At 50.0% G+C, this 14,123-nt stretch overlaps 2 protein-coding genes across 3 annotated transcripts; one reads left to right on the top strand and one right to left on the bottom strand.

Moving 5' to 3' along the window:
- Positions 1-261: 261 nt before the first annotated feature.
- On the top strand, positions 262-2,760 carry CKM354_000889700 (uncharacterized protein; the record flags this gene model as incomplete). The annotated part of the gene is made up of 2 exons (XM_044804296.1): positions 262-2,092; positions 2,156-2,760. The coding sequence occupies 2 exons, from the start codon at positions 262-264 to the stop codon at positions 2,758-2,760; spliced, it is 2,436 nt and encodes an 811-aa protein (XP_044660231.1).
- A 5,886-nt stretch (positions 2,761-8,646) lies between these two features.
- On the bottom strand, positions 8,647-13,311 carry CKM354_000889600 (uncharacterized protein; the record flags this gene model as incomplete). 2 transcript variants are annotated; one of them, XM_044804294.1, is made up of 1 exon in its annotated part: positions 8,647-13,311. In XM_044804294.1, the coding sequence occupies one exon, from the start codon at positions 13,309-13,311 to the stop codon at positions 8,647-8,649; it is 4,665 nt and encodes a 1,554-aa protein (XP_044660229.1). The 2 variants fall into 2 exon arrangements, with proteins under 2 accessions (XP_044660229.1, XP_044660230.1); XM_044804295.1 differs by having other exon boundaries at positions 8,647-10,719.
- Positions 13,312-14,123: the final 812 nt, after the last annotated feature.

Raw genomic sequence — 14,123 nt, 5'->3', positions numbered from 1 at the left:
TCGATTGCTTCCACTTCGAAAAGATCGGACGCAATTCCTTGGGCAGGTCTATGGACCTCTGGATTTTTATGCTGAAGTTTTTGTTCTGGCGCCAAGACTTTCTCTCCTCTACCCATCTGCGACGACTTTGCCAGATACGAATCCCCGCCAGATATATCGGTGCTCGCGACTAGGCTCTTGGATGAACCTTCCTGTCCTTAGTCCCGTGCCATTCTCCTACTTCCAGCGTGCGAAAGACCATTTGACTGCGGGAGCGAGTGAATGGTTGGTCAGGAGCACCAGTCTTGGCGAAATCAGGCCACTGGGTACCATCGGATCACAGGAGATCTCGCAGAAAAGCATCAGGGCCAAGGACGGGCATTTTTTGGGTATAAATACTACAGAATCTCCCATCTCGATCCCATTTCACAAAATATCAGCTTCGCTACATTGCACTTCAACTGCCATATCCGAGACCTGGACACTGACAACAACAAGTTTTCGGAGAATATACTTCTTACAGTACACAGTACTATCTACGACAAGTGCAAGATGGGCAAATTCAGTCGAGATCGTGCTGAAAGGGACAGGGAGGAGGATGAAGTGGAAGAGCAGAGCAACGACCAAGGCTCTGCGCAGCAGAGCTCTTCGCAGCAAGACTCTTTGCAGAAAGACTCTTCGCAGCAAGACTCTTCACAGCAAGACTCCGTGCAGCAAGACTCCGTGCAGCAAGACCCTATTGACGACATCGTTGACGCCGAGAAGGTGCCCCTTACGCACAAGGAGCGCATGCTGCAATGGAATCGCAAGCCTAGGAGGCTCAGACAAGGAAAAGTCGGAAGGGCACAGTCTGGCAAGCCACGAGGCCCTCGCATCCGCCCATGGACTGCGGAAGAAGATCTTGAGGATGGTGATTTCGAAGAAGAGGATCCCGTGCAATTCAGCTCCGACTATCTCTATCCAGAGGTTGACGACTATCTCTACCCGGGGGCTGACGACCTCTTCTCCGAAGAAGAATGTCGCACAGAGCTCACGCGCATGGATCTCAGCCCGGTCATCAGACAAGATGACTTTGGAGAAGCATTTCCAGCACGATCAGGAGTTGGGTGTAGCTACTCCTCGAAGGTAAAGGGCACTCCAGCGAAATGTAAGACCGAGCCACGAACCAACTTCCCTCTGCCGGCCGAGATCCGCGATCGCATCTACCACTACCTTCTCAACGCCGCGGCGGTCGAGTGGACCCCAGAGAGACACGTCTGCCGCAAGAGTGTCAGTTTTTGCCGGGATGGAACCTGCTCACAACCCGCCCTTTTCTTCCAGAAGCAAATCTTGCGCGTCAACAAGACTATCGGCGCCGAAGCTTTGCACCGTTTCCAGAAAGAGAACAAGTTTGTGAAGCTCCAGTTTAGGGATCCAGATTTCTTGCGGCAATGCGCCATCTTCGATGTGCCTATTCTTCACACCCAGGTATCGCCCCGATTCTGTGGGCATATGTTCACGATCAGCGTCGACCGGGAAGATGACCCCTCGGAGCAATATCTGCCTGTGAATGCTCCAAGGAATAGGACACCCACGAAGGCGGCCCGCGGCAAGAGGGTGAAAGGATGTTCCGTGCTCATTCTTGGGAAGTATCTCCCAAGAGTCATACCTCTGCTGCGCCACTACTGTGAGCGCGAATTTCCAAGCGGTTTCCTGCTGAATTCAGAGCCTGGCAGACTCCTCACCTTCCGCTTCAATCGTGCCCGCCATGTCCCCAAGTTCCGAGTTCAGCTTTGTGAGAACGACTCTACGCCGACAGAGACCGACAGGAGACATCGCCTGATTGCGATGGTGCATGATGTTCTCCGCTTGCCAGCAGACGTTCTGACCCGCGGCCTCGTTGACGGCAAACCTGGAACGGTCAAACTGTTCCAAGCTCCTCAGCTTGTCTGGGAGCAGGCTGTTCACTGGGACCGTCTCCAGACTTTCTCGCAGCTCAAGCGCGTTGCAGACGACCATATGCGCGCTTCTCGTCACGAAGTGGCCTATCTAGGCTACTCCACCATCATCAGCTGGATGCATACGACGTTCGACAAGGATCTGGAAAACAGATTTGGAGGACATCCCAACCATAGTACGTTAACCCTTAGTCCCCATGATTTCCCAAAAGCGATTGAAACTGACGTTGAATCTTTAGGTCCCGCCTTGAAACGCCTCGGATATCTCATGTCCGACATCATCGTATCGAAAGCTCACTCGCTACTATGCTTGGGAGACGGCTCGAAAGCTCGCAAGCTTCTTCACTTCGAATCCTTCTCCCCGCTCGTGCAAGCAGCCGAACGCACATCCCACATGTGCGACCAATACCAGCATCTCCACGCTCTGGCTTTCGTGATGCGTTTGCCTCTACGAATTGGGCGATACTCCGTGGTCCCCCTCAACAGGCTCATTAGAGACCTTCAACGAAACATTGAAGAGCTCCGCGGCATTTATCCGCAGACCAAAGAGCTGCGCAACGACATCAATGTGCTCAGACGCTTGGCGGAAAATCCGATGAAAGCCGATCTGGAAGTTTTGCGCAAGACTCTGAGTTTTGGAAAGTTTCCTTTTCAGCCTTATGATTCGCAGGGTGAAGCCAACGTGCCGAAGCGACCGGAGGGAGTGGAGAGATTTCAGGATAAGAAGCATCGAGCTATGTTCAGTGAACAGGATAAGGAAAGACTTCGGAATCTCCCAGGGCTGAAACAGCGGAAGCGTGCGATCGAGGGGGAGGTGATGAGATTGAATGGAGTTAAGATTTGAGGGGAGCCCTTGGGAGAGGGACTTAGATTGCTAATTTGTTTGGTTTCTTTTGTGACCGTGAGAAAGGAATGGATACCGTGAGATTTTTTTTGGAAGGATGTCTTAATAGAGAATATAGAGAATGGTCGGAGTGTTTGAATTATGGTATGATAGGTAGTCTTGTTTGGAGCTACTTAACGATAAATAATAGATAGATAATTCTTATACGCCGGTCTACCTCTTTTAACTAGAGTAAGCAGCACGCTCTATATAGTTCGGTCGAGGGAAAAGCCTTCGAAAAACCCTCGCGTTCTCTTTTACTTTGCAGTCTGCGTAGCCGCTTCCTTCGTTCCTGTTTTCCTTCGGACAATACTAGGTTTCTAGCGAGTCCTCCTCTCACCAGGTCCTATCCTTTCCCTTCTCTCTTCCCCTTCCCTCCTATACCTCTGTTCTGGCAAGTGAGAACTGCTCTAGGATACCTTCTTGGATTAGCCATTTGGCCGTAGCATGCAGTCCTCTTTTTGTGTTTGCTAGGTCCTTCCAGTTTGTAGATCCTCCTTCTTGGAACAAAAGGTGTCTTCTCTCCCTCCACCTGGGGCAGAATATGCATACATGTTTTGGTGTCTCATGCCCCTGCCCACATTCGCAGTCTGGTGTGAATCCTGGGACTCTCCTTTTGGTGAGGTATTGCCTCATCCCAATGTGCTCTGTCCTCAGGAGTGTGACCATTGTGCTCTCTGGTCTGGTAAGTCCTTTGTGCAGGCTTGGTCCTATGGCAGAGGAGGTGGTGGTTCTCCATGCAGGTGGCTGTTCTCCTCCTGCCCTAGCCCTTCTTTCTTCCTTGTCCTTCTCCCACTTCCTGTCCCACTGGTGTTTTGCCCACCATGCCTTGCAGCCTGGGTGTGTCTGCATTGTTGTCTCTTGGCCTTGGACCAGCTGGAGGATTTCCTCCTGTCTGGTTTGGGTTGGTGTTGCAGGGTTCCTTGTTCTCCTTCCTGCTTGTGCTTGCCTCTGGATCTCCCTGCACCTGTCTTTGATGTATTGGTATGCAGGTTGTGTTTCTTGCTTTTTGGATGCTTGTCTGGCTAGGTCTTGGGTGTACAAGTGGAGAGGAGCAATGTTTGCTTCTCTCTCTAGGACAGCTGTTGCAACTGACTTGTATGCTCCAGTAATGTTCCTCAAGGCCTCCCTCTGGACCTTCTCAATAGGCTTGGTGAGGTTCCTGCAGTAGCCTTGTGTGCCCTCTGGGCTGGACCAGACTTGGCAGCCAAAGGTGATTGCTGGCCTTACCACTGCTGTATACAGGTGTCTTGCTCTTTGGAATGATGCTCCCCATGTAGACTTGCACAGCCTCTGGAGTGATTGCATCTGGTGGGCTCCCTTTGTTGCTGCCTGTTTGATGTGTGGGCCCCATTTGAGCTTGGTGTCCACCCATACCCCAAGGAGCCTGAGTGAAGGCAGTGGTTCCCCATTAAATCCCTGGATTTGGACTGTAGCCTTGAGGTTGTGTTTCCTGCTCCTGGTGAAGTGGATGAGCTGGTACTTCTGTGGTGCAAACTCTGCCCCATGTCTCCTTGCCCATTCTTCACATTTCTGGTGGGCTTTCTCCAGTTGCCTGCAGTTTTCCTCTGTGGACATACTGTATGTGAGGATGTTGGAGTCATCCACAAACCCCATTGCTGAGGTGTTCCCTTCATGCAGTGTTGGGAGCAGGGTAGAGGCAAAGAAGAGGAAGAGGATTGGGGATAAGGTGGAGCCTTGGGGGATTCCTGTGTTCTGGGGCCTTGGCTGGTCCATGAACCCTCCTAGCCTCAGGCAGGTGGTCCTGTCTTGGAGGAATGATTGGATGAAGCCAACAATATGTCCTGGGAAGCCTTTTATTCTGATGTTGTGGAGCAGCCTCTGGTGGGAGACCTTGTCAAATGCACCTGAGATGTCAAGGCAGAGCATTGATGCAACTGCTCCAGGCCTAGTCTTCCAAATGGTTCTTACTTGTTCAGTAATAAGGTCCAATGCTGAGGTGGTAGACCTGCCAGGCCTAGCACCCATCTGTTCTTCTGGGAGGAGCTTTCTGTCTTCAGTCTCTTTGGACATCCTCTTGGCAACTATAGCTTCTAGGACCTTTGCAATTGTGTTGAGCAGGGCAATTGGTCTGTATGCTCCTGGCTTTGTGTAGTCTGGTTTCTGTGGTTTCCTGAGCACCACTGTGGTAGAGTGCTTAAAGGCTTTAGGGTGGTATGCCATCCTCAGGCATGCAGTGAAGAGTTTAGCTAGGATTGGGGCAAGTTGTTCCCTGCATTCTTTGAGCAGGAGGTTTGGTATTTGGTCAGGTCCTGGGGCCTTGTTGCTAGGCAGTTTTCTGAGGACTCCTTCTACCTCCTTTAGGTTGACCTCCACCTCCATCTGGAATTGGGGTGGCAGTTGTGTGTGTTGAATGTCACTTAGGTCTGCCTCCCTTGGGTTTGGGAAGAAGTGTTTTGCTAGGATTGCAGCCTTGCCCTCGTTGGTGTCTCCATTATGCTCTGTGTTAGCTAGGCTTGGGAAGTGTGGCAGTTGGTGCCCTTGGTTTGCTCCCTCTCTTGCCCATTTGGCCATTTTCCAGATCTTCTTAGGGTCCTCTGTAACCTCTTTCATTAGTCTTCTCCACGCTAGGTTTTGCTCTCTCCTCACAACCTTGCTCCTGGCATGTGATGCCTCAAGGTATTGTTTGTGGCTCCATTCTGTCTTGCTGTTCCTCCATTCTCTTCTCCTTCTCCTTGCTAGCTTTGTAGCATCCTTGCACTCCTGGGTCCACGCCATCTTTGCATAGCCTGATGGTCTGGCTGTTGGAACTGTCTCCTCTATAGTTCACTGGATGGAGGATTGTATTCTGCAGGCTAGGGTGTCCAGGTGTTCTCTTGTGTCAAGTGGGAGTTGACTGAGTTGGTCAATGTCCTGGGCTATAAGGTCCTTGACTCTGGCCCAGTTGGCGGCTCTCCACTGCTTTCTCTGGCCTCTTCCTGTTGGCCCTTGGAGGTTGATGCAGAGGGTTGTCCTGAGAGGGATGTGGTCAGAGCTGTGTGTTTCCTCTGGGAGGGCTTTGCATTCCTGGATCAGGTTCTGGAGGGAGAGGCTGACAAAGACCAGGTCCAGTGTTTGGCAGCTGGCCATATGTCTTTCCCATGTAATTGTCCCTGGTTCTAGGGCCAGCTGCAGGTGGGCCTCTGCAGCTGTTGCAATGAGTTTGTCTGCCATATAGTGCTGGGTCTGGGTTGTGTTTCCCCCCCATTTTGGGTGGTGGAGGTTGAAGTCTCCTACTACTACATGGCTAGTAGTTGTGTCTTTTGGGGCTTTTGAGAGGGCTTCTTGGAGTGCAGGGATAGTCCCTTCTTGCCTGTGGCTTGTTGGCCCTGAGGGGTTGTAGCAATTGTGGATAGAGACAGTTCCTGCGGGTGTTTGGATTTGAATGGTTACCAAGTCACCTGTGTTGTGGAAGAGTGGTGTCCAGCTGTCCGTCCTGATCTTGTCTGATACCAGTAGTGCAACCCTTGGATTCTGTTGGGGTGGGAGGACTGCAAAGTATCCTTTCTTCGTCTTGGTCTTGCCATTTATAGTGTTTAGCCATGGTTCCTGCAGTGCTATTACTGTTGCCTCTTCTGCTGCTTGGCTGTTAAGGAGCAGAGTCTGGGTAGTGTTTGACCTGTTGACATTGTGTTGGTAGATTGTCAGGGTTTGGTTATTCATGGGACACCTGGGAGAGGAGCTCAATTGGGTCAATGTCCATGTCTTCTTGGGGGGTGCTTGTTTCCCCTTGGGTGTCCTCTTTCTCCTGTGTAGGGGGAAAGTGGAGCTTGCTTGCCTGCTTCCTGCCTGCCATTGCTGTTGCCGTGGTGCCCAGGGGCCTGCCCTTGTACCTGACATCCCTCTGTAGGGGCTCAGCTGGTGAGGCTTTCCTCTTGAGGATTGAGGGTTCTACGGCCTTGTCTTGTGTTGGGTCTGAGGCTGCCTCCCATTGTTTTTTGAACCACTCTGAGAATGCTCTTGCTTTGGCCTTTGCAGCTGCTTTGTAGCTGCATTGGAGGGAGTATGCCTTGTGGTCTCCTCTGCAGTTGCAGCATTTGACCTTCTTTTCCTTGCACTGGTCTGTCCTATGCTTCCCTGCACATTTCCCACATGTATCCTCTGTGGCCCTGCAATGGGTAGTAATGTGTCCAAAGCTGTTGCACTTTAGGCATTGCACTATCCTCTGCTGTGGGTGGTATGGTTCCACCACACACCACATTGAACCAATAGTAATGCCCCTCTTGCACATTTCTCTTGCAGTCTGCCTGTCCTGCACTGCCATTACTACTGAGGAGAAGTTGGTTTCTTCCCTTGCCCTCTGGTTCTTAAGCCAGAAGGCTTTACTGATCTTGAGTCCTTCTGGGAACCAGGTAAGGTTGTCCTGGTCCAGCTGGACCCAGCTATTCGCATCCTCTGGTTTCCAGGAGGTCCTGATGCTGTGTACAATCACCTGAGTGCTTGGCACTTCCACCTGGGCTCCTGGGTATGCAGCCTTGAGCCATGATTGGTCCTTTTCCAGCCTGCTTTTCTCTCCTTCTCTGTGGAGGATGACTTTGAGGTCTCCACTTGGGAGTTTTTGCACAGCCTTAAATTGCTGCACTCCGAGTTTCCTTCTGAGCTCTTCGTGGCTCATCTTCTTTGCTGTCTCCCTTTCTTCTTGGTTTCCCATCTTCACTGAGATGGTCATAGATGCCTGAGGCTGGGGCCTTGGCATTGTGTGTCCAATTTGGGCTGTTTGGGCCCATGTTTTTGGGGTGGCAGTGGTGGGTGTTGGGCGGCTCTGGAGGGTTTTCTGGATCGCTTGAAGAGTCTGGGACTCTTCCTGGCGGAGGGCGTGGTGGAGGAGGGCCTGTTGGGCCTGCTGGAGGAGGAGAAGGGTCGGGGAGGGGGAAAGGGTCGACTGGGAGTCGAGGTGGCTCTGGATCTGTTCGGTGAGTGTCTTTAGGTTCTTTTGGATGGTCAGTTTCAGAGTATCGGTGTTAGCAGTGGTTTTCTGGCCTTGCGGGCCAGAGGGAGGTGGTTGCGGGCGGGTTTGGGTCGCCTGGGAGTTGGAGACGCAACCTCCTTCTCCCGGGCTCCCTCCTCTGCTCGCGACGTCGCGGTGTCGGTCGGGGGGTGTTGTCGCGTGTTGGGAGGCCTCGAGGCCTCCCGCCGTCGTCGTCGTCGCCTGCTGGGGCGCGTTCATGTTTTTCGTATCTATATCCCTATACTTTAGTCTATAATAATACTAACTGTCGAGTTATGTGGTCGGCAGGTCGGATCGTAAGGCGTATAGCGCAGTAGAAGTAGAGGCGATAGGTAGGAACCCACCGAGTTGATTGTGTTAGTTAGTTAGTTACAGGTTGCATCTCACTCCTGAGATGGGCATCAGCTGAGTCATGTGACCTAATGTCACATGACCTATGTCACCTGATTCTGATCCCCAAAGTGTCTCTCAGAATGTCCAACTGGACTGCACTTTCCAACACTCCCACTCAGGCCGGATGGTCTTCTGCTTGCAATCCTGCATTCAAGTTCACCCCCAAATCATGATGAGTCATCAGGTGCTGTGGTCACATGGTTGGAGCTGTGTACCCAATCCATCTTGGTTCAATTCCATGGCCTGGTATCATGAAATGGGCGTGCCCAGAGGGTACAGCCTATTTCATTTTGCCTTTCCTCTGGTCCATTCTTCTGAGCCATATATGGATCTCCAGGCTCTGATTACTCATCAAGTGTGGCAAGCCACTTCTTCTTTGGTGCAACTCCTGGACTTGGTATCTGGCATTGAAGTCGCCTTGCAGGTGGTCTTCAACGCCATACTATTTTGCTTCTCCAAGGTCCAGAGTTCAATCCACAGTTGGGGCATGAATCTTTTGCCTTTTATCAAGCAAGTTGGAGTTGTCTTACAAACTCCTGGAACTGTGGCCCATTCTTTGGTTTGGTTAGGCCATCAGCAACCATCTCTTTTGTTGGAACATATTCCACTGCAACCTTTCTTTGCCACCAGAGATGTCTGACATGGTTGTATGCAACATCAATGTGTTTGGATCTCTCATGGGTGTGTGCATCTTTGACAAGGGTCAAAGCTGCCTGGTTGTCTCCCATAATTTGTACTGGCCTCAACTCTTTAACTGTGTCAGGATGGGCCTTTATAGTTGGTTGGAATGGGCATTCTCCCACCAACCCTGCACAGTCCATCTCCCTCAAGAGTGCTGCTAAGAATTGAGACTGCTTTGCACATGCATTCATAGCCATGTACTCAGCTTCCATTGTTGATGTTGCAACAGACTTTTGCTTCTTGCTCATCCAAGAAACTGGGGCTCCACAAAGGAAGAAGATGCTTCCAAGGATTGAGACTCTGTCTGCTTTGTCCATTGCATAGTCAGAGTCAGAATACCCAATCAGCTTTCCTCCATTTCTCCTGAACATTAATCCCAGGTCTTGGGATGATCTCAGGTACCTTGCCAGTTTCTTCAGAGCGTGCATATGCCTCTTGGCTGGGTCTGAACTATATGAGCTCAGTCTGCCAAGGGAGAAAGCAATGTCTGGTCTTGTCATAACCATAGGCCACATCCAGGTACCAGTTTGGCTTTGGTACTCTGATCTGCTCCCTCTCTCATCATACAAGCCTGTTGGTTTCAGACTTTCATAGCTGTCCATTGGTGAGAGAGTTGGGTTGGCCATTTCTCTGGTCATTCCCAGCTTTGCAAGGTTCTCCTGGATGAAGTGTTCTTGATCAAGCTTTAATGTTCCAGCTTGTCTGTCTCTTGTCAACCTCATCCCAAGGATCTTCTCTGGTTCTCCAAGATCCTTAATCTTGAAGACCTTGCCAAGCTGTTCCTTGAACCAAAGCACATCCTTCAGCTTTGGTGCTGCAATTGGAATATCATCCACATGGGTTAGGATAAGAATGTTCCTCTCCTGGTGGATGAGAAGGCATGGGTCCACCTCTGATTGTGTAAACCCAATCTGTTTCAACTTTGAGACACAGAGTTTGTTCCAGTCTCTTGCTGCTTGCTTCAGTCCATACAAGCTTCTCAGAATCTGCAGGACCATGTTGGGTGGAATCTTAACTCCTGGGGGTGGAATCATGAAGATTTCTTCTTGAAGAGTACTCTCAGTGAATGCATTGTTCACATCCACTTGGTGAAGTTCCAAGTCCTTCTCACAAACCACAGCCATGAACACTCTCAAAGTGTCATGCCTGACTGTTGGTGCAAAGGTTTCTTGGAAGTCAACTCCAAATTTCTGAGAGAATCCTCTTGCAACCAGTCTTGCCTTGAATTTCTCAATAGCTCCACTGATTGATCTCTTTACATCAAACACCCACTTGGATGTAACAAGATTTGCTCCCTTTGGGGGAACAACCTCTTTCCAGGTGTTGTTGCTTCCTAATGCAGTCAGTTCCTTTTGGACTGCATCTTCCCACATGTGTCCCCATTTGGGGTCCTGAATTGCCTCCTTGTAGGACTTTGGAATAGGCACCTCTTGTCTCTGTGCAGAGACTTGAGGGGCAATTGCTGCATATGCAGACTCTTGAACCTCTGACAGGGCTTCCCAAATCCACTCCCATTCTTGGCCTTGTACTTGGCTGAGGAATGCCCTGTGATGCTTGGCACTTGGCTCCTCCTCCTGTCCATGTTCTCTCTGTCTCTTCTGAAGCACTTGTCTTGTAACCATGCTGTGAGCTTTTGGCTCTGGGCCTGGTCCTTCATCTGAGACAGATCTCCTTCTCTTTTGGCCATGGGTCTGGTCTTGGTTCCCCTCCTGATCCCTGTGTCCTTGTGGGTCCTGCTGTGCAACAGTTGATCCTTTTGCTTTGGAATGCAGTCTCCCACTAGTGCCAGGACTGGCTTGTCCATTGATTTCCTGGCTTGACTCAGGTGGTTCAGTGGTTCCACTTTTCTCCTGCTGGGGTTGTGGTTCCCCAGAGTTTTCTTCTTCTGGATCCTCCATCCTCTGGTACTCCTCCTTGTCCTTTGGTGGAGGTGGCAACTGCACAAAGAGTGTTTGGTTGGGACCTGCAGGTTTGGTTGCTATGGCTGCAGGTGCAGCAGCTGCAGAGGGTGCAACTGCTGTTGGCTTCTTTGGAGGTCTGCCAACTGGGTTTCTGACAGGTGCACTGCTTGCTTGATTGAGCTTGGGAACATTCAGCTCCATCTCTCCTCCTTTCTCATGCTCAAACCAAGTTGCAGTGCTGTGAGCTTTGATAGCTCTCATGTCAGGCTCCCAAAAGAGCCACATTTTGGCAGTATCTGGAACATACCCAATGAACACAGCATCTTTGCCTCTGTTCATCAGTTTGTCTGATCTCATCCCAGCTGGCTGGGACCTTGGATCCATGTAGACTACTGCTTTGCAACCCCAAACTTTGAAGTGTGACACTGAGGGCTGAATGCCTGAAAAGGCCTCCTCTGGTGACACTTTGAATCCATCAATTTCTGGGCCATTTGGAAGAGAATTTCTGACAACCATGCAGGCTGCCAAGGCTTCTGGCCAGAATTCAATGGGCATGTGGGCATCTTCTAGCATTGCTCTCACATGATCTTCAGAGGTTTGGATTGACCTCTCAACTACTCCATTCTGGATGGAGTTGTATGCCTCAGTTGTGTGGAAGGAAATTCCATGTTCCTTCTCCCACTGCTTCAGCACAGCAAGAAGCTCTCTTGCTCCATCACTCCTTACAATCTGGAGGGGATTTCCTGATTGCAACTCAGCTTTCACCTTCCAGTCTCTGAGGATACTTGGTGCATCTTCTCTAGACTTCATTGGAAAAGTCCATTTCTTTCTTGAGAAGTTGTCAACAATCTCAAGCCACCATTTGTATCCCAGTCTTGAGACAGGCAAAGGACCACAGACATCAACAGAGACAAGAGACAGCCTTTGAGGCTTCCTCTCAGTTTCTTTTCCCCTATGTTTCTTCATCTTTGCCAAGGAACATACCCTACAAGGTTGGTGTTCCTTTGGAATGGGAATCTGAGCCTTCAAGTCAGATACCTTGTGCAGGTTTCTGAGAAGACCTTCTCCAAAATGTGCAAGTCTCCTATGCCAGAGCTCCCACTGTTCTTGGGATTTCTCTTGGGCTTCAAAGGCATAGGCTTCATTCTGTTGATTTTGATCAAAGCATGACATTGCAAGCTCCTGCAATGCATCATCAATCTCCTCAATGAATGGCACTCCTCCTAACAGTTTTGTCTGGACAACTGGTTTCCCAGACAATGAAACAAGTGTGAATTTTGGTGGTTGAACACCATACTGCTGGCTGAACTGATTCCAAGAAACAAGATTTACTCCCAATCCAGGCACTAAGAGAACATTCTTGAGGACAATCTGTTTTCCTTTTCTTCCACCCATTACTGCATCTCCCACATGTGTAGCTATTAGATAGCCACCTCCAACCTTGATCCACTTTTTCCTCTGAAGAGGTTTCAGTTCCCTGAAAAGTGTTTCTTGGTCAGTCATGTGTGATGAGGCACAGGAGTCAAGCAGCCATTTGGATGGCATGTACTTGCCTTTTGCCTCAACAGTTGAGTGTGCAACTTCATCGACATCATCATCCTCTGATGGGGATTGAGATGCTTCAGATGCTACAGAAGGCTCTGCATCTTCTTGGGCAGCATATGCCTTCTTGGAAAACTTCCTTGAGCTTTGTCTCTTCTCAAGGGATTGGACTTTCAGGTTGAGTTTCTTCACCATTTCTTTTAGTGCTTCTTTGTCTGGTGATGATCTCCTCCTGAAGTTGCTCTCTCTGGGTGGTGATCTTCTCTTTTCCACCCTGCTGGTTTGTTTTGGGTTGACAAATCTCTTGGCTCTGTCAAGGTGTGGACACTTGGCAACACCTCCAAAATGCTCCTCTCCACAGAGGTGGCATTTCAGTCTTGTGTGCTGTATGCCTCTGCCCTTGGCAAACATTGCTGTTTCTTGGGACTGGCTCAGTCTTGCCTCATGGGATTCCAGCAACTGTAATGCACTGTCATATGATATGGACTGCTGGGCAAGGATTGTATCCTTTGTGCTTTGGTATGCCTCAGGCAAGCTGTTGAGAAGATGCTTGAGTCTTCTCTCTGGCTCCTTGTAGTGTGCCTCCTGAGGGTCCACCTCTGCAATCCTTCTGGCCATACTGGCCAGTTGAACCCATGCTTTTCTGATTGTCATGTCCTCAGTCATCTGGAAGTTCACAAACTCCTGGACATATGCCATTGCATGTGCAGTGTACACCTTGCTATATTTGGCCTTCATCTTCTCCCATATCTTTGAGGCTTGTCTCTCCTCGATGATCTCCTCTTGGTCATCCTCTGACAGGCAGATGGTCATCTCATACCTGGCAGTTGCATTAGCCTTCACCCATTCTGGGTTGTTTCTTGAGTGCCTAAGGCCAAAGACTTCTGGTGATGACTCAATAGATGAGTTGGGAGTGACTTCTGAGATGATCCAGAACACATCCTTTGCTTCAAGGTGATCCTGCAGCAAGCTGAACCATTGTCTCCAGTTTTCTTTGCATAGTACTGGTGCAGCTCTTCTCTTGCCAATTCCACTTGCTGAATCCATTTCTGCAAAATCAAACAAACAAATCCAAACTCCAGAAACACAAGCTCTTTCAGTCTGATTGGCAGCTTCTGGATTTCTGCCTTCCCTGTTTGCTGAGACTCTTCTCTCTTAGCTGAGGCTTCCAAGGACTCTTCTCTCTTGGGGGAGTTGGTTAGGTTCTTGGGTGGAGAACCTCCAAAAGATCCACCTTCTCAGAAGGGCACTGCTAGCCAGTTCTGAGGTATTGGCAGTACTTGGTGCTTGGACCCAGTCTTATCCTTTTGGGTGCTGCAATCCAAGGCTTATCCTTTCCTCTTTACACTCCTTTGGTATGCTTCTCTTTCAAAGCAGAGTGTGCCTCACTAGGCTTTTCTCTGTCTTACCTGCCCTTTGGGAACTTCTGGTCTGCAACCAGGATCTTCCAAAGCTTCTAGGCAGTGCAGATGGGATGTGCCTCCAGTCTCCCTTGTGCTCTTTTCCTGCTTCTCTGACACTGTTGATACTGCAGGTCCTGCAAGAGGTGACAGGTGTCACTTTGAGGATGAGAAGGCTAACTCTTACTACCTAGGGCCTCTCTGCAAACCCGGGCTCATAACCTGTCGAGTTATGTGGTCGGCAGGTCGGATCGTAAGGCGTATAGCGCAGTAGAAGTAGAGGCGATAGGTAGGAACCCACCGAGTTGATTGTGTTAGTTAGTTAGTTACAGGTTGCATCTCACTCCTGAGATGGGCATCAGCTGAGTCATGTGACCTAATGTCACATGACCTATGTCACCTGATTCTGATCCCCAAAGTGTCTCTCAGAATGTCCAACTGGACTGCACTTTCCAACAC

This window comes from Cercospora kikuchii (assembly GCF_019650295.1).
Source record: "Cercospora kikuchii DNA, contig_00005, whole genome shotgun sequence".
Classification (NCBI taxonomy): Eukaryota; Fungi; Ascomycota; class Dothideomycetes; order Mycosphaerellales; family Mycosphaerellaceae; genus Cercospora; species Cercospora kikuchii.
Note: the sequence above shows the minus strand (reverse complement) of the source record. Positions and strands in the feature narration are given on the sequence as shown.